Raw genomic sequence first — 19,539 nt, forward strand, 5'->3', positions numbered from 1 at the left:
AACTAGTTGCCGCAATATTTGATTTATTGCCATCTTCTGAACGAATCAGCCAGTCCTTGTCTGAATTTCCACATCTATTTCTGTTGAGACTTTTCAAGCATTTTATTTCAAGGAACATCTTCTTTTGGGGGCGGCACGGTGGGCGACTGGTTGGAGCGTCTGCCTCACAGTTCTGAGGACCTGGGTTCAATCCCAGTTTGCATGTCCTCCCCGTGCCTGCGTGGCTTTTCTCCGGGCACTCCGGTTTCCTCCCACATCCCAAACACATGCATTAATTGGAGACTCTAAATTGCCCGTAGGCATGACTGCGAGTGCGAATGGTTGTTTGTTTCTATGTGCCCTGCGATCGGCTGGCAACCGGTTCAGGGTGTACCCCCGCCTCCTGCCCGATGACAGCTGGGATAGGCTCCAGCACGCCCGCGACCCTAGTGAGGAGAAGCGGCTCAGAAAATGGATGGATGGATGGATGATCTTTTGGGCTGACACTGCACACATTGGAAGTTCAGCTGCAGAGAAGAAGGCTCAACTCATCATGAAGTCATTTAGCGGGTTTCCTCAATGGCTGTGCCTTGCTCAAAAGACACAGAAGGCTTTGCTTACGAGTGGAAGTAACGCACCCGGAAGTGCGTATCGTGTGACGTCACAGATTGGTCGTCGGTTAGCATGACGACAAGAAAATGGAAAACATCTTCCTGGCCACAGGAAGTGACCCGGCTGACTGGAAGTGCGAGTGATTGACATGACACACATGCTGTGTAGTAAATATTTTCTTCTTCATCATCATCATCATCACAGTGATGTCATCAAACAGTGACAATTCCAATTCCAATACAATCTTCTTCGTCATCTATTTGTCAGTCCAACTCGGCCAAGTCAGCGGCGTCCATCTTGATTCCACACAGGAAGTAAATAAGTTAAGAGGAAGCAGCTTCCTTAACACCTCGTTAAGTCGTCAGGACGCCACAGGTGGTCTACCAGACCTCGCAGCGCCTCCCAGTGTTCATGGGCGTTCCTGCCGGGCACTGAAAATGTCGGCTGAATTCGGCCGAGTTGCTCAGCGTGCCGATGACGCGGTAGCGCGGCGGACCGTGCGGATCGGTCACCAAGCCCTCGTGAGCGCTCTCCGGCGTTCGGACAGAGCACCACACCTGAAAACACACCGCGGTCCTTTTGAAATGATCCCCCCAAAAACCATATCCAAAAGAGGAGGTTCTTCTCGTTCATCTTCCTTTTTTTCACCTGAGCAAAACCAACGAAGAAGAGCTGCTCGTTGGTCAGGTTGACGGCAGGAAGTCTCTTCTCCTTCCCGTTCTTGTGGACCCACATCTGATAGGCCTGGACACAACAACAACAACAACAACAAACGTTTGACCAGGGGCCGTTCTCGGATCAGAAGTTGACTTGCCTGGCCGAGCTCCCGGCCAGGCAAGTTCAATGTCACAGTTTTTTTTACATTTGAACGCAAAGAGAAACATAACGCTTTTTGGCAATCAAATCTGAGAAAGGTTAAATGTTGAGCTACAGCAAAAGAGGAATGTACAAAACCTTGTACTTGACACAACAGCTAACTTCTCGCAAACCAATTCACAGAACCGTGGTGCCATCTCTGACCACCCCAAGTGTTCCCATCCATCCGTTTTCCGTTCTCCTCACGCGGGTCGCGGGCCTCCTGGAGCCTATCCCAGCTATCTTCGGGCAAGAGGTGGCGTAAACCCTGAACTGGTCGCCAGCCAATCGCAGGGCACATAGAAACAACCAAACATTCGCACTCACATCCACACCTATGGGCAATTTAGAGTTTTCAATACATTTTTGGGGGGCAGATGTGGGAGGAAACCGGAGTACCCTATCTTTCTGTGTGTACTAGGCCTTAGATTAGTGTCACCTAGTGTTCGTCATTTTATTGAATACATTGTTATGAGTTGTCTGTTTCAGTGTGAACACACAACAAATCCGGTAGCAGATGCGGGCGGGGAACTTGAGTCACAAGACTCCGGGCACCAATTTTAGGACTTGGGACTTGCTTGGCTAAAACTTCCGAAAGAGTCACCCCGACTGACTTGAACTCGTTTGTGCGTGCGTGTGTTTGGACTAACGTCGTACGCGGCCTTGAGGCCTCCGTTGTCCGCGATGTTTTCCCCGAGCGTCTGCTTGCCGTTGATGTGCTCCGAGTTGACGGCGTAGCGGTCGTACTGCTCGACCATGCACTCGGTCTTCTGGCGGAAGGCGTTCACCGACGAGTTTCCCCACCACGGCTTCAGGTTGCCTTCCTTGTCGTACTCGCGTCCTGCGTACGTACACGCGCAGCCAGCTGGCGTTAGCGCCGGACGTCGACCAGATTTGATTTGAACTCACCTTGGTCGTCAAAGGCGTGCGTCAGCTCGTGTCCCATCACCACCCCGATGCCCCCGAAGTTCAAAGCCCTTCGGTACAAACAAACTCAAGAGTCCGACAGTAAAACGACAGCAGGAATCCGCAAAAGCGGCATTTTGCCCACTGGAGTCTGGTTGCTCATTGAAGCCGTTTCGCCTTCTTCACTTCTGCAGCCTACAAATCTTTTCTTTGTGCTGGGTGTGGTCAGGTGGGGGTTGTTGTTGTTGTTGTTGTTGTTGTCGTTGCCAGGTGTGACTGCTGATTGAGCATTTTTGCATAGCGACCGCTCGTCCACAAACGGCTCTTAAAGTCTCCACAATCTTCAGGGCAGAGAGATCTTGTCGACTTGTCGGTTGGTCAATTGATTGATCGAGTTCCCCTATTTATGTCTCCGGTAGGTGTGGTCACATAGAGGTTGTTGCCGTGGTTACCAGGTGTGACTTAGCAAAGGCCGCCGATGAGCCGTTTTGCCACCGGGCCGGTGAACGATCGGTCGCTACGCAAAATGCCGTCCACCGGCTGCGCCAGGTGACAACAACCTCCATGTTATCGTCGCCGTATTTTACCGTATTCATTGTCGAAGCTTGTTATTTGCGTGACTGTTGTTGCTCAGTATTACCGCACAACCGGAAATTTGTTTGCCGTCGTACCCGAGCGGCTCCAATTACCGGAGACAAATTCCTTGTGTGTTTCTAAACATACTGGGCCAGTGAAGATGATTCCGATTCCGATGAGAGAGGGAACGCCGCAGCTAAGATTTGGAAGTGAACAACATCTTCAACAAACAACAAGAAACAAGATTGAGCTGATCAAATTAACGTTTGGGAATTAGCACAATCTCCAAAGAAATACTCCAGCACTACTGCAATACAGATGAAAAGAGCGACTACACTGTGTGTACTCTGAAACTGACTTGGGATGGTCCCGGGCGTAGAAAGGGGCTTGAAGAATTCCGGCCGGGAAGACGATTACGTTCTTGGTGGGCATGTAGTAGGCGTTCACCGTGGGCGGAGTCATGCTCCACCTGGAACGACACAACACACAAGTGCGCTGTGTAGTAGTTTCCAACCTTTTGGAAGAATTTTGTCATACCAGGAGTAGTACCGCCTCGCTCAAACGTGACGATTCTCCAAAAGTAGAACTTAACAGAACTGATTATTGAATGAAAATCGCAATAATATAAACATTTAATTCTCAAGCACGGTCTTTTTAACTCAAACATAAAAATAAAAACTATGTTGCCTCAAAAATAATATAAATACAAATAAAATAAATCATAAAAGCTGCATTTGTTATACAGGCGCTTTCCCAAAAAATTGAATATCATGGAAAAGTTTATTTATTTCCGTAATTCCATTCAAAAAGTGAAACTTTCATCGATCATCGATTCAGGGCCCACAATTTGAACGATTCAAGTATTTATTTGTTTATTTTGACATAATTTGGGCTCACAGCTCATAAAACCCACAAAACATTTCCAAACTGTGAATAAATCACCAAAGAAAGAAATTAGGGTCCCATTAAATCAATGAAAATATGGTACTTTCAAAACGATATGTTCATCTTCAGTACTTGGTTGGGAATCCCTTTGCTTGAATCACTGTCTGGATGCGCCGTGGCATTGAGGCAATCAGCCTGTGGCATTCCCTGGTGCTGATGCTGGTGCTTGCTGTCAGTTCTTCTTTGTTTTTGGGTCTGGCGCTCCTCGTTTTCCTCTTGATAATACCCCATCCATTCCCAATGGGGTTTAGATCCGGCGAGTTGGCTGGCCAGTCGAGCAGTGGTGGCATGGGCATCAAAGCAGGTTTTGGTGCTTCTGGCGGTATGGGCGGGGTCCAGGTCCCGCTGGAAGATGAAATTTGTATCTCCATACAGATCCTCAGCAGAAGTAATCATCAAGTCCTCTAAAACATTCTGCGAGACTGTTCTGACCTTGGATTTAAGAAAGCAGAGTTTACAAACACCTGTACCGGACATTGCAGCCCAAATCATGACTGACTGCGGATATTTCACACTGGAGCTCAAGCAGCTTGGGATCTGTTCTTCACCCGTCTTCCTCCAAACCCTCGGACCTTGATTCCCGAATGAAAGGCGCACTTTACTTTGATCGGAAAAGAGGACCTCGGACCGCCGGCCGAGCGTCCGGTCCGTCTTCTCCTCGGCCCGGTGGAGACGCTTTCTACGTCGGCTCAGACTCGGAAGCGGCTCGACCCGAGGAACCCGACAGTTGTGGCCCGTCTCCCGGATGCGTTTTTGAAGCCGTGACTCCCGCCTCATTGCGCTCTTTCTGGATCTCTGCTAGATTCTTCATCTTCTCTGTTTGATAATCCGCCGAAGCCCACGGTCATCTCTTTTCCCGCCACATTTTGTCCTTCCATCGATATGCTTGGACACAGCACTCTGTGAACAGCAGCCTCCTTAGCGCTGAACGTTCGTGGCTTCCCCATCCTATGGAGGCTATCAATGATGGTCTTCTGGCCACTTGTCAAGTCTGCAGTCTTCTCCTATTGAACCCAACTGAAGCAATTTCATGACACCTGGGGAAACCCGGGCAGGTGCTTTGAGTTTAGGAGATGATTAGTGTGTGACACGCTTTTGAAAACATTTATGGCCTGCACAATTTGGGCTGACTTCTTCACGGTATTCACATTTTTTGAATTTCTGATTTTGTGGGTTTTTTGAGCTGGAAGCACAAATGATGTAAAAATAAACAAATAAATGATTGAAATTGTTTAAATTGTGGGCCCTGAATCTATAAAAGTTTAACTTTTTGAACGGAATGATATTCAAATTTTTTGGAAAGGGCCTGTATATAACTTTTCTAACATTTATCAAGTGTTATATGAACCCGCTCCTGAATCCAGAGCAACTGGATGGCTTTAAGGACATTTGAAACAGTTGCATGAGGAAACCTGTTTTCCAACTGTCCCAGAAGGCAACACCTTACTTTGATATACTGTAGCTAGCTACACATATACTTTATTCATCCCATGAGGGAAATTACATTTAGTAGCTTCATACCAAAGTTTTGGAAACCTTTCCACATGAGCGAAACAGTCTTTGTTATATATAATGAGCGAAATGGAAAAGCAGGACAAATGAAGGTTCACAGACGCACGCGCACACACACAATTTTATACAATTATACATAAAGTATATACGGGGGAAAAAATGTGTATTCTCGTTGACAGATTTGGCAGTGGTGTTTAAATAGTTAAGCAGTGGGTGATGTGTGACGGCTTAGTCGTAGTGAAATGTTCAATTTACAAATTACAAGTTCGCTGCGGGCTCCCCGGGCTAGCTAGCTGGCTAGCTTCCCCATAGCCAAAGTCAGCGGCAGTCCGAACGACTTTGACAGCTCAGTTTTAATAGTTAATGTGTGAACGGCGTGTGTGTAAAAGTCGTCCAGTGAATACGATCCAGAGTTCGCTTTTAGGAAGGCAACACGGCAATTCAGCCAGTGCTCGTCATTTTTTTCGGTGGTACTCGGTGTAAAAACTTTGACAAACACTGCCCTAGTGTATTGAAGTTTGTATTGTAGTGTCGTGTGTATTGTGTCGCTTTAGTGCTTATTGTAGTTTGTGCGTGTGAGTGTTGTAGTTTGTGGTGTCGTGTGTCAGGTTCTGACTGGTCTTTGTTGGGAGTTTTCCGGAGCTGGTCGGCCATGACTCTTGAAGAGAAGTTGTAGAAGTTCAACATGTTCTGGAAGAAACTTTCTTCGGAAACGTCATACTGAAACAAGCACACACACACACACACTTTGTTCAAACGTGGATCGTCACAGGTGTCTCACATCTTCAAAAACTTGGCGTTTTTGCAGTGAGATACGGTTGAGTACAACTTTTCTGAAGCAAAAACACATTTTGGGTGCTTTTGAGGGGGCTGGAACGCATTCATTGCATTTGAAGATTATTTGCGATGCGCATGTAGTCAACTTATTATCTCAAGGCAACACTGTAGCGCCAGCTGCAGGAATGGGGAAAAAAAAGAAAAAGGCGAGATAATCCACAGGCGCCCGCTACTCACCCCGTCATAAACGTCGTCCAGTTCTTTGGGGTCCATGATGAATTCTGGGAAACCGATCATGTCGTAAATGGAATCCGCCTAATGACGCAATCGACACGACACCGATCACAACGCTGGTTCTGCGTGCGTGCGTGCGTGCGTGTTTGCGTGCGCGTGACCTTTTCCTTAGCAGCTTGTTTGGTGTCGTCGTCCATCCAGTTGAGTCGGTCCAAAGCTCGTTTGAACGCAGTCCTGATCTCATTAATCATCTCCTCTGCCTGACAAACAACAACACAACACACAACACACACATAAACAGTCGTCAAGTAAGCATGCGAGGACCCCTTTTACATCCGCGTCGCATTCCTTCTTTCTATTTCCCATCGGCCATCGAAAATCCCAAAACCAAAGAGCTGGAGCTGCAACTAAGATACACTCATTTTGAGCACAATAAAAAATTAGGAACATTTCTCGCAAAACAACTTCAACGTAACAAAGAGAAAACTCTAATTACAACCATACAAGAGCCCACAATAAGCTGAATAAAAATGACATTGAAACTTTGATCAATAACCTAAACATCCCTCAATTAACTTGAGGAAGTAAAGAGTTTTTAGAAGCCCCATTAACCGTTGCTGAATTGCGTGAGGCCGCAAACGGGTAGAGCTTCAGGCCATGATGGATTTTCCACAGAGTTTTATAAACATTTCTGGTCTATACTACAACCACTATTTTCAGAACGGTGACAGAGATAAAAGATAAAGGCTTAATTGGAAGCCATATGAACACAGCCGCAATAAAACTACTCCTGAAACCACAGAAAGACCCCACTCGTCCAGCTAATTGCCCACCGCTGTCACTAATTAATACGGACATCAAAATCATATCTAAGGCTTTAGCTAACTGACAATAAACAATTCTCCCTCCATAATATATTGTGACCAAGCAGGTTTTATTAAAGGACGGAGTCTCACCAGCAATGTCAGGCGATTTATAATCCTAATATGTATGTCTCAACGTAATCATCTAAAAACAATTGTCTTGTCACTAGATGCAGAAAAAGCTGATGACAAAGTTCACTGGTCTTTTCTTTTTAAAAGTACTTGACAAATTTGACTTCGGTGATTCGTATGTTCACCGGATCGCCAAGTTATACGACTCACCCAGCGTAACTGTCACCACAAATGGGGTCACGTCACAAAGGTTCACTTGACAAAGAGGGCCGAGACAAGGACGCCCACTCTCGCCCCTGCTCGTCGCACCATTGATCCAACCGTTGGCAATAGCGATACAGCAGAACACCACTATTAAAGGTATCTGCGCTGCAGACTTTTCGCAATGATCAGAGTGTGCTATCAATTGGTCAAAATCAACAGTACTCCCTACGACGACTAACTCATGGGATCCTTCGGAGCAAAATCCAAACTTTCTTATTCCGACAGGGAATATCAAATACCTAGGCATTCATATCTCAGCAAAACTTAGAGTTAAATCATTGAAATCACAGAGCTCTACTGGAAAAAAAATGTCTGATTTAAAATGTTAAAATGATTTAAAAAACAGCCTTCCTATCTCACTTTTAGGGCGTATAGCTACGGGTAAAAAGAAAACGTTAGGTTATTTATTTTCAATTATCTTATTCAAACCCACGTTTCAAATGGTTCCAAATGGTAAACTCTTGCCATTTTAAATGTTTACTCTGAAAATAAGAAAAATAGAATTAGCCTAGCTATCCTTCAGAAAGGTAAGAAAGAAGGGGGACTCGACGCACCCAACTTCAAACGATTACTTTCCTAGCCAAATACAGTACCTCATTAAATGGTTACATCCAAACAACAATTGAACAACAATTTTGGCTGGAACTAGAACAAATAGACTGCAATAGCACCAAACTTTCAGACCTCCATTTTATCAGCACAAGTCTCAATGGCCACAATTGTTTGAAGAATCCGATTATTGCAGCCACTTTATCAGCTTGGTGGAAAAGTCTAGAAACCACACAATATCAGTAGGCACCATATTCCTCCCCAATCTGGCGCAATCCCGATTTTGAGATGAACAAAATAAGCCTTTAAAGCAGCACATGCCTGATGCCCTTAACATGGGCACGCTTTTGGCCGGCTGTGACCTTTTTCAGATGGCAGCCGGCTCCTGCATTGGGCCCTGTTGGCGGCTGGGCCCCCCATGCTCTTCGGGGGAGGCAGGGGCGGTGGAGCGCTGGGTGAGGGGTTGAGGGGGATTGGGCGTGGGGCTCGGTGGTCCGGTACCCGTGCCCCTCTCTTTGAGACTGGTCGGAGCGCTTCGGCTGGGCTAAGGGACCGACCTGGGTGCTGGGGAGCAGGTGGCGTCCCCCTGGCCGGGTCCCCTGCGGGATGGGCTTACTGGCTTGGCCCCCTCTTGCGGTGGAGGGGGGCTGGCCTACCCTTCTTCAATGTGTCGGCTCAGCAACTCCGTAGACCAGTTGACTAACATGCATGGGAAAGGGTGTTCATTCACTCATAAGTTCCATAGACATGTTACAAGCTTGATTTGCTTGCACAAAAGGTCTACAGATCCACCGTTCTGCAAGGCCATGCAGCTGAACAGGACAGGTTAAAAAATACATAAATACATACAGTCATGCAAAAAAGGATTAGACCACCCTTGTTTGTTTTTTTATTTTTAATGCCTGGTACAACTAAAGCAACATTTGTTTGGACAAATATGAGAAAGAAATATTTAAAGGTTCCCTTCCATCTGAATCCATTTTTTTCTACTGTTTTATGCAGAAGTCAAAATGAGTTTGACATCTATGCCGTTTGTCCATTAAATGCCAAAAGCCTTTGAAGACCAAACCGCTTGCAAACGACAGGATCTGACGAAGGTTCGCCAATTAATATTCAAGCGGCTGCCCACTCGGTGGTTGCTACACGCCCGCTCGACTCACCTCGGGAAAACTGACAGGCTGCCTAGCAACGCGGCTGCGTCTTGTGCCGAGCGTAAACTCAAGACGAGTTGAGGAAATGAATGCTTCAATTTATTTTGGGAGAAATTCCTAAACATTTGGGAAGCATAACTGTGCTGTGTTCAGGACCATTTGGAGGAGGATGACTTCGTGAAGTAAGATCTCTCAAATCGCTGGAAGTGCATTTCCGCGTTTGGAGCCAGCCAGCATTCCCGGATGGTTGGATTCAAATGTTTGTATGAAAAATCTTTCAGTTTTCATTTCTAGAGTAGGATTCAAAAACAAATTAGTTCCTTTTTTGTTTTGGGATTTTCGAACGACACACAGTGATTGGCCGAGACCCCCGATGACTCACAACGTCTTTGCTGTGTTTGTCGAAAGTTGCCTTGACGAAGAGCGCCCCCAGCGCGAAGCCCAACGTGTCGTCCGTGTTCCCGATGCACGTCTTCCAGCGCGGCGTGCACGACTGCCATGCGTGCACACACAACACAAGCCATTACAAGACACCAGTCCTAGTTTAACTAGGGAGTAGTACTAGTTAAAGACACACTGAGTACAGTAGTAGGAGAGTACTAGTTTAAGACATACTAGTTGAAGAGGTGGTCAAGTTAAAATGCTAGTAGGTAGAGGTACTACTTATAAAAAAGTAATAGTTAACGTGACACTAGTTAAGGATGTACTAGTTAAAGAGATATTGGTTAAATATGTAGTAGTTTGAGTACTAGTTAAAGTAACACAATATGAAGACCTACTCATGAGAGTGGTACTATTTTCTGAGTTGTCTCGTTTGAGTCCAAGTTGAAGATGTACTAGTTGAAGATGTACTAGCTAAGTGAGTGAGTTGCTTCGAAAAGTACCTTCTTGGTGCCGTAGAGACTTTCCAGCAGTTTGTCCTGAGCGTTCTCAAATCGCTGATCGAGACTGGACACGCTCTTCTGAACCAGCGTCCACATCATGTAGTTGTTCAACAAACTACGCACACAAAGAGGCTTTGAAGCAGGAGGGCTTAGGAAGCTTTCGGGAAAAGTGAGAGCTCCTTCTTGGGTACTGATTAATGCGAGCTTTACCGGTTTCATACACACTGCTGAAAAAAAAACACATTTGCTCCGATTCCCTTCAATGACGTCATTCTTAATAATTCATGGAGGGAATCAACGGAAAGACACTTACCAAGCCAAACCATAATGATCAACGATGACTTATCAAGCTAGGAAACCATCGATATCAATATGTAACACTTGATTTCTAGAAGTGTCTTTCCATTTTCAAATGATCACTTCTACAACATTCCTAGGAAATCACAATGTCCCACCATTGGCGAGCTACAGTATTTTTCGAACGGTCCCACGGGCGACGGCGCGTGCGTCACCTGTGCTCCGTCCTGTTGATGAGGTCGGAGACTTGTTGCAGATATTCCCGCGCGTACACGACGACGGGTTCGCTGTCGTTGAGTTCCAGCGGTGACAAGCACGACGACAGGAAGTCCAGCCAGTCCACAGCCGGAGCCAGCGTCTGGACACACGCGCTTTTATTTGGACGCTCGTTGCCCGTGTGACTTCCTCTCTTGCTGTGCGGGCTCAAGGGGCACCGCCCGTGGCGGAGGCGCCCACGTCGAGAACGAACAAGGTGGGAAAAACAAACACGCCACAAACCGACATGATTGACAGACATCTTCCTCATCCTCAGTAGCATACGCCTCAATTTGATCATCATCCTCATCTCCCTCATCTTCCACAAACATGATCATCCTCATCTTCATCCTCCTCATCCACAACATCACCCGCGTGCGTGCGCGAGAGATAAGGTTACATAACCCGTATTCCCTAAGGGGGATGCAGTCACGTAGCAACTGTTGCTGTGGCGACACGTGCAAAGCCGCTGCGCTAACGTCTCCGTGAGCGCTGCGCTCGACACGAAAGAAGAGCGCGCGAGAACCCTCAATCCAAGCCGGGCCTGAGACACGCTTTGACGCAGCCAATCCCAAAATACTCCTATACTAACTAAATTGACAAAACCCACATTCCTTGATGTGTAACAACAACCTTGGGAGTGCCACAAGGTTCTGTCCTACGGCCCCATGTTGTTTTGTGTTTTACATAAATGACCTGGCGACTGGCCACTTGTACGTGCGTACCAAAGATCAATTTCAAGCTGCTCAACAACCTGCAGATGTTTTTTTAGCAAGCATGTGCATTTAAATGTGTCAAAAGACTGCTTGCATGGACTAATCTTCGAACACCTGCCGACTGACTCCTTGACCCTCACACAAACTAACACACCTGGCAACTGGTGTCACAAAAAGTATGACTACTAAAATAATCCTGATCTCGTCTCATTTCCCTCTGCAATAGACGTACTCAGTGGGCAGAAATGTGGGCTTGTTGAGTTGAACACAAAGTCAGCTGTGAGCAAGTTTGTTGGATCTTCTAGTGGAAGAAGCAATATATCGCTCTGCCTGTCCCTATACGGAAGAGAGATTTGTCATTTATCAATAATTGTCCCACAAATAACGTGAAACCGGATCAAACTGCAGCAGATGGAGACAGCGCAGCCGGCAATAGCGAAAATCCCAAACGTACCACAAGATGGCGGTAAAGGCCTCACCTGCAGCTCCGCGATGGTGACCTTGTGGTATATTTTCTCCTCGTCTCGCCGTTGGTCCTGCGGTACGGTAATGTTGGCCAGCAGCGTCTCAAGGTCGAGAATCTGCTGCATCTGGACCAGGGCAGATGCCTGAGAGCCCCCCAGGAGGGTGCCCAGCTCCACCATGTAATCCAGGTACGCCAGCAGCACCTACAGGACGAAGCCGGTCACTACGCGGACGCGCGTCCGCTCTCGCCCACCCGCTGCTCACCTTCTCGTTGGCCGTCTTGTTGAGGTAATAGTCCCGGGATGGCAGGAAGAGCCCTGATTGATCCACCTGGGGGTGATGAGTCAAAGTGGACAAATCACAATGCAGCTCGGCAGTGTGGTGTGACACCACTTCGTGTTGAGGCCAATTCCACAATACAACCGTGCACTTTGGAAGGTGTCAAATCAATCATTCAGTCACTGAATCAATCAATCTGTCCTCAATTGCCCTACCGAGATAGATCAACATTAAAGACACGAATAAATCAAATCTCATAAACAAGAATAATTCAGTTGTGATCAATTCAATGGACTGGTCGCCACTCAGGGAAGGCGTCTTCAATGAACCTATCAAGCTAGCATGCGTTTGACAAGCTCACTCCGCCAAGAAAGGCCGAAGCCCAGATCGGAACATGAACCTCTGGACTGCGAGGCAGCCACGCTGCTCAGTAACGACAAATTTGTTTTGAATTCAAGCAGATGTGTTGACCCCGGGTGACGTTCATCCCCGGTCGCCGGGAAGAGGCCGAGGGCAGCCCGGGCACAGACGGATCGCCGGCCGATTTTTCGTTGCCAAAGCGAGAGGCGGTGCCGCACCTGGATGACGTTGCTGTTGGAGTTCTTGGGGTCGACGCTGACGCCCACGCTGAAGAAGGGCTGCGCTCGGTACGGCCCCGACACCGCCTTCAACACCTCCATGAAGTTGTCCTTCTCCCACGGTCCTGTCAGGTTCCAGCCCCCGACCTGCGCGCACGGCGACCGTTGAAAGCCCAGCGTCCGAGCGGATGCGGCGGCGGCTTACCTTGCCGATGAGGTCCACAAGAGGCCGGGCTCCTAGCTCTTGGATCTTCTGCGTGTTGAGGCAGGATAAGTAGTACGACTGCGTCTTCTTCTCAGCCTCGCTGCTGCTGTTGAAGGTGCCGTTCTCTGCAAGGAAACTCAGTCGGCAGACCGCTCGAGTCACTTCCCCAAATGAGGAATTTTGTCAGCTGGACTTTTGTTGGTTGTTGAGGACGCTTCAATTTTAATCCAAAAAGGTTCGCTCACTGAACTGTGGACTTCCCCGATTGAGTTCTCTGGTGGGTGTATCCCCTGGGGGAGGTCACATAGGTGGGGGGTCGTTGGTGTTTTTGTTGCAGGGTCTGTCCAAATTGTGGACAGACGGCAGCGCTGGTTTGAGAGAGATGGGAAGGAAGCCATCTATACCAAACTAGAATGGTTCTCTCAACTAACCATCAATTCACTAATTAACTAACCCACCAATTGACAAACCAACAAATTGATCAAGTAGCCAACAAACTGAATTACGAAACTGACTAACTAATTATTGAACTAATCAACCAAACAACCAACAAATGGATCGATCAACCAATCAACTGATGAATCAACTTATTTAACCAACAAGCTCTGCCTGCCCCAATGATTGCCTCACAGCAGGGATAGAGTGGACCTTAACGACTGCTCGCTATGCAAAATGCTCATTCCCCAGCCACACCTGGCAACAACAACCCCCCCGCCCCCAACACACACACACACACACACACACCACCATCCTAAGGAACACAACCCACCCACCCACCCACCAGAGACATCAGTCGGAGAACTCCACAGAAACCTTTTGGACAAAAGGTGAAGCGTCTCTGACAAGCGACAACAATCCAGTGGCCTCACCCAGCAGGTGTTTGAGGAGCACTTGGTTCTGCTCCCAGATGATGTTGAAGGTGGACCAGCGCGACCGTCCGTCCGGAAGCGGGTTCTTGCGCATCCAGCCCCCGCAGGCGAACTGGTAGAAGTCCTGGCAGGGGTCTGCGCTGCGGTCCATGGCCTCCACCATCTGGCTGGCCACCTTCACGCACGCCTCTGTCAGACACAGGCCGCCGCCGGCGACTGGATGCCAGCGCGGGATACGACAGATCAGAGGGAGGGTCAGTGGTTGTACGGAAAGAAGGTCCCAGCATTTATTCCCTAGCCTTCGTATCCAGGTTAAGGTCCACGTACGAGAAGGCTCTTTGTTCTCACTGGTAACGTTTTGTCCCACTACTAGTGCCAATTTTGGCCTACTAGTATACAAATAAAGCCCCAGTGGAATTGTTTTTTACCATGAAGACACGGTCGTTCTCTAGTGCTCCCTAGTCGTTCTACTAGTGCCCTGAACTGCCTCAGTTGTGAGCACAATGAGGGTGCCGCAGCAGTGGTCCCCGACCACCGTGCCGAGCCACGGGCCATTTGGCACCATGCCGCACAGATAGCTTGGGAAAAAAAATCCTTTTTCTCCCCCCCATTGACTTCCAATGGGGAAAGCCAGTCAGCAAACCCACAACCCAAAACAACAGCAAATAGGGGAGTTTGCAGTGAATAACAGTATAGTTTCCCCCACCCAAAAATCTTGAATAGGTCAACTGGCAAATGCCGAACTGGAAATATGCGGGATTTATTGCAGTTCATCGAGCTTAAGCTGGATATCCCGGATATGGAATAAACGCTGGACTGTTCCTTGGTCGCTCGTGCGGTTGGTCACCTGGACCGAAGGCTAGTCCGAGGACCAGCAGGCAGGTAATCAGGGCCAGCAGGCTGAGAAGTAGCAGGATGCCCAGCAGAACCTCCATCCTGGTTCTCCTGCCCAGAAGGTCCATGCTGGTGTTCCTGAAGCCCACCTGAGGGGGACACGCAAGACCGCATCAGATCATCAGGTCTGTCGGACTATGGCGCGGCGCGTTTACTGACCCCCAGTCTTTGGGGAGACGGGGACGTGTCGGGCAAGGCGTCCGATGCTTCGTCCTCTTCTAGTGTGGCTCGCTTGTAGCTCGACATCTGCGTGAAGAATAGAAGCGCAACAGAAACACGATAAAAACGCAACAGAAACACAAAAACGCAATAGGAACACAAGAGAAACACAACAGAAGAAGCCCAAAAGAGAAATAATAAAAACGTAATAGAAACACAACAGAAATAAAATAGAAGCACAACAGAAACACAATAGAAACTCAATACAAACTGTGCAGTATTTTTTTTATTTTCAAAAAATAGTTATCATTGGAAGGTTTGTTCAAAAACATTCAAATTATACTCTGTTGATAACCTGAAGATTATTCTGATTGTCATTTGCGTCCCAATTTTGGAAAAACAAAGACAAATATTTGCATAATAATTTGGAATGTTGCTGCATTGTTTGTGTTCAAATATCTGAAGGGTTGTAACACAGCTACATACACTAGATGCTGGAGTTTCCCATATTTGTTAGCATTAGCATTAAGCAAGTGGCCTAAAAGCAAAACAATGGGATTGTTTAAAATACACAAAATGTAGATGTTTAGCTTGAGAGCAAACTTCAACTGGGAGTGGCAAAAAACAGCTTGAAGCCTCTTTTGAGAACAATTATTCACTATTTGCCAAAGTTGCGACGCCATTCATCTGCAATTCAAATTAGGAACGACAGAAAAATGACTTGCGGACGGCCGCAACCAAGACACGTGACCGCGCGCGCCGCGCTTGGCTCGCCGCTAGACAACCGTTGAGAGTTCGTTTTGCGTAATCCTGCAAACGTGAGCATTTGCAAAGATTAACTAGACACGTTTTTACGATGCTGCTGCAACACTTGAAGTCAGCCATAAACATACAAATCAAACCATCAAAATAGGTACAGAAGATAACGCTATATAAATATGTACACGACACTATGCAAATATTTAGATGATGTGTGTGTGTTTGTGTGATGATGATGATGATGATGATGCCAGGGACTATGGGGGCCGTTAGGGACCTTATTCAGGATTAGCTCTCACACTTACTATTCAAATGCTTTCACACGCACACAAGCTACTGAAAGGCTCTCATAAGGACTACTCAAACACTCTCATACACACGAGTCTTGCTTTCATTAACACTACTCAAATGCTCTCATTGATACTACTCAAATGCTCTCATTTACACTACTCAAATGCTCTCATTGGCACTAGTCAAATGCTCTCATTGGCACTACTCAAATGCTCTCATTTACACTACTCAAATGCTCTCACACACACACACGTCTTGCTCTCATCAACATGACTCAAATGCGTTTACGCGAGCACGTTTATAACTTAAGTGGTAGCGTTACATGGCATTATACTGTATAGTACATACAAATATATTTTTCATGAATATATGTCGTATACTTGTTGATTATTGTGTTACAAGAACGCTTTTCCTCATTGATTTTAATGCAACGAAACGTATTCGGTTCGTTGCAGGCGGGACGGCCGGATAGTCGCGTTGAAGAGCCCCTAATGAGGTGGCCAAAGGGAATGAAGGAATTGAATTGTCGTTGTGAAACTCGTGTCATAGATATGCACTCCAGACTACACACACTCAGAGTCAACTATTTCGTTTGACGTTATATTTTAGTTTCTCATTATGGGGAATTTTTTTATTTTATTTGCTATGTGCTACAATTATCAAAATAATACATATTTTAAATATGAAATACTTCACTCTGAGTGTGTGCAGTTCATCTCTATAATTTCACTTTTTGAATTGAACTACCTAATACAAGATTGACACTATTCACGTGTGAGCATGATTGATATGAACTTGTGAATGACAGTGATGTGAACGCATTTGAGTAGTCCTTATGAGAGCCTTTCAGTAGTTTGTGTGTGTGTGAAAGCATTTGAATAGTAAGTGTGAGAGCGAATCCTGAATAATGTCCCTAACGGCCCCTCGTAGGGGACTGCTCTTTGTTTTGTTCTCATGGTAGATGGGTGGGCTTCTTGAGACAGGAAGTTGGACAGCTGCGGACAGGAAACTGAAAGGCCTGACCCCGCCACACACGCGCACAGACACACAGATCTCACACAACAAACAACGCCGATAAAGTCAGTCAAACTAGATGACTGACAGCTGCGGGGCATGCCTCCTCCCACCACAAACACACACTTATCTGACTAAACAAACCAAGCTAAGAAAGTGTCAGCCAAACTAAGAAGACTTCTGGGCGTGCCCCCTCCCACCTCTCACACACACACACACACACACACACACACACACACACACACACACGCACACACACATCCTGTGGCCGTGCCTAGAGGACCATGCGGTACAAAAGCAGCACACTTAAGCGCAGCAGCAAAAAGAAGGAAAAAAAATGGTCTCCTGCTTTGACGTCTGGCAAAGGTCAATTGCTGGTGACATGACGTCATCCCAGACCTCACAAGTGGAGCCCAGAGCGCTCGCCGCTATGGCGACGGCTCGGTGACGTCATCTCTCAAGCCTTGCTGCACTTGTTTCGCAGCGGCCGTGACGTCACGCGGCGCGATGATCGACAGCCGGTCTGCTAGGTGCGGGTGCGCGGTGCGCGTGCGTGTGCGCGTACTCACGGTGTTGCGGAGGTCCTGCAGCGCGACGCTCATCCTGGAGCCGAAGCCGGCCGAAAACAGAGCGCTACCGACGGTGCAGACGCCGGCCCATCCTCCGTAGCTGAGCGTGCGTCCTCCTCCTCCTCCTCCTCCTCCGCCTTCTTCTTCTTGTTCTTGTCTTTTGTGTGACGAGCACCAGCCCCGCCCGCGACAAGAGCCAGCCTCCTCTTGCTTCTCTTCCTCTCGCAAACAAACACACCCCAACCGACACGCGGGGTGACGTCAACCTCACGTCACTCCATAGGCCCCGCCCACTCGACGTCGAACCGCGCGCACACAGGGATGTCCCGATCACTTTTTGGGGCACCCGAGTCTTTCAATTGAAGGATCTGCCGAAACCGAGTCCGATCCGATACCTGCACTCTAATATTCAAAAAAGAGCGCACATCCAAATTCTCTCAAATTAATACTCTGTGTAGCCTATGTCTAGAGTTATACATACACAAAAAAATATATATGAGCCATTTACAAACGCACACTTCTCTCTTTTTTTTTTTTGAGCTCAAAATTTGATTATACAGCACACATTGAAAATGGCAAAATGTGCATTGGCCCAACGCAGGCAACTTAATCATAATTACAAAAAATAAATACAAAACAGGATTGGGCTTTAACATAGCCGCATGCCATTTATGCTAAGAGAATGTTAACACTAAGCAAATTCCCCAAAAATACAGATCATTATTCGGGATGTTTAAGAATATCCATCCATCCATTTTCCGGACCGCTTCTCCTCACACGGGTCGCGGGCGTGCCGGCGCCTATCCCAGCTATCTGGCGCGGTCCAACCTCAACTGTATGTATTTTCTTAGTTTAGCATGTTCGGCTTTCACGAGCGTCCATACAGCGACGTAGTCGGCGCTATGCGTCACACGCGTGACTCGGCTCATCTTCAAACTGTTCATTTAGGACCACAAGCGTGCTTGTCCCAAAATAATTTGCACTCGTTAAAGCCGTTTGATTGCGAACCTGTCCGACGTTCTCTCGACGGACGCGACGGGCCAATTGAATCAAGGCAGACTGTGACCGCCTGTATCACGCACGGAGCGTGTGTCTCTTTTACAGAGATATATGCACGTACTGTCATGTGTGTGTGTTCCGGTTGTTGTCTTCCCCCTGTCTCGTACGCACCTGCTCCCGAGCGCATCTTCCCCCCCTGTGCCTCGTTTACCCTAATCACCCCTTCCATTTAACCACGTGTCTCCTTCTTTCTGGTCGCCAGGTCGTTGTACCTTGTTGTCACGTTCCAGCATTCCTTGTTTCCACGTCACCGACTCACAGTAAGCCGAGACCCTGTTCTGATAATTGACCTCGCCTTTTTGCCTCGTGTTTTTTGGATGCTGTTGCCTTTTCGGATTGCCTGCCTGTGTACCGACCTCTGCCCGTTTATTAAACCTCTCTTTTTGAAACTGTCCATTTGAATTGGAGTCGTGCGTTTTGGGTCCTGTCCTTTGTTCCGTTCATGACACGTACACGTTAAAAAAAAAAACAAAGTTACATTGTATAATATAAAATGAAGCTATTACTGTTCCATTTGGCAAGATCTTTGTACATTTGGCTTATTTTGTCACTTTGTGAGATTTAAAATGTCAGAAAATGAATAAAAATGATCTTTTTCACCATTTTTTTTCTTGATCAACTGAAAATCACGTGATAGACCCCGATTTTCAATCACATGCTTGGATCGGGACATCCCTTTTTTCCTCTATGAGGGAGGATGACAGTTTGAAAATGTTTGATGTAGCTTTTGAATTTTCATTTAGTGCTTGGCCATTGCAGGCACGGTGGACGACTGGTTAGAGTGTCTGCCTCACAGTTCTGAGGTGAGGGGTTCGATCCCCGGCCCCGCCTGTGTGGACTTTGCATGTTCTCCCCGTGCCTGCGTGGGTTTTCTCCGGGCACTCCTGTTTCCTCCCACATCCCAAAAACATGCATGAATTGGAGACTCTAAATTGGTGTGACTGTGAGTGC

At 47.2% G+C, this 19,539-nt stretch overlaps 1 protein-coding gene across 1 annotated transcript; it reads right to left on the bottom strand.

The window, feature by feature from the left end:
- Window positions 1-751: 751 nt before the first annotated feature.
- ece2b (endothelin converting enzyme 2b) lies at window positions 752-17,752 on the bottom strand. The gene is made up of 19 exons (XM_061783032.1): window positions 17,530-17,752; window positions 14,897-14,983; window positions 14,691-14,826; window positions 13,844-14,059; window positions 12,975-13,099; window positions 12,770-12,916; window positions 12,177-12,242; window positions 11,927-12,115; window positions 10,692-10,834; window positions 10,180-10,294; window positions 9,678-9,788; window positions 6,558-6,656; window positions 6,400-6,477; window positions 6,002-6,105; window positions 3,287-3,397; window positions 2,356-2,423; window positions 2,097-2,287; window positions 1,240-1,335; window positions 752-1,148 (listed from the first exon to the last, which is right to left on the bottom strand). The coding sequence occupies exons 1-19, from the start codon at window positions 17,560-17,562 to the stop codon at window positions 972-974; spliced, it is 2,292 nt and encodes a 763-aa protein (XP_061639016.1). The 5' UTR covers window positions 17,563-17,752; the 3' UTR covers window positions 752-971.
- Between the last annotated feature and the right edge of the window lie 1,787 nt (window positions 17,753-19,539).

This window comes from Phyllopteryx taeniolatus, chromosome 8 (genome assembly GCF_024500385.1).
Source record: "Phyllopteryx taeniolatus isolate TA_2022b chromosome 8, UOR_Ptae_1.2, whole genome shotgun sequence".
In the NCBI taxonomy this organism is placed as follows: Eukaryota; Metazoa; Chordata; class Actinopteri; order Syngnathiformes; family Syngnathidae; genus Phyllopteryx; species Phyllopteryx taeniolatus.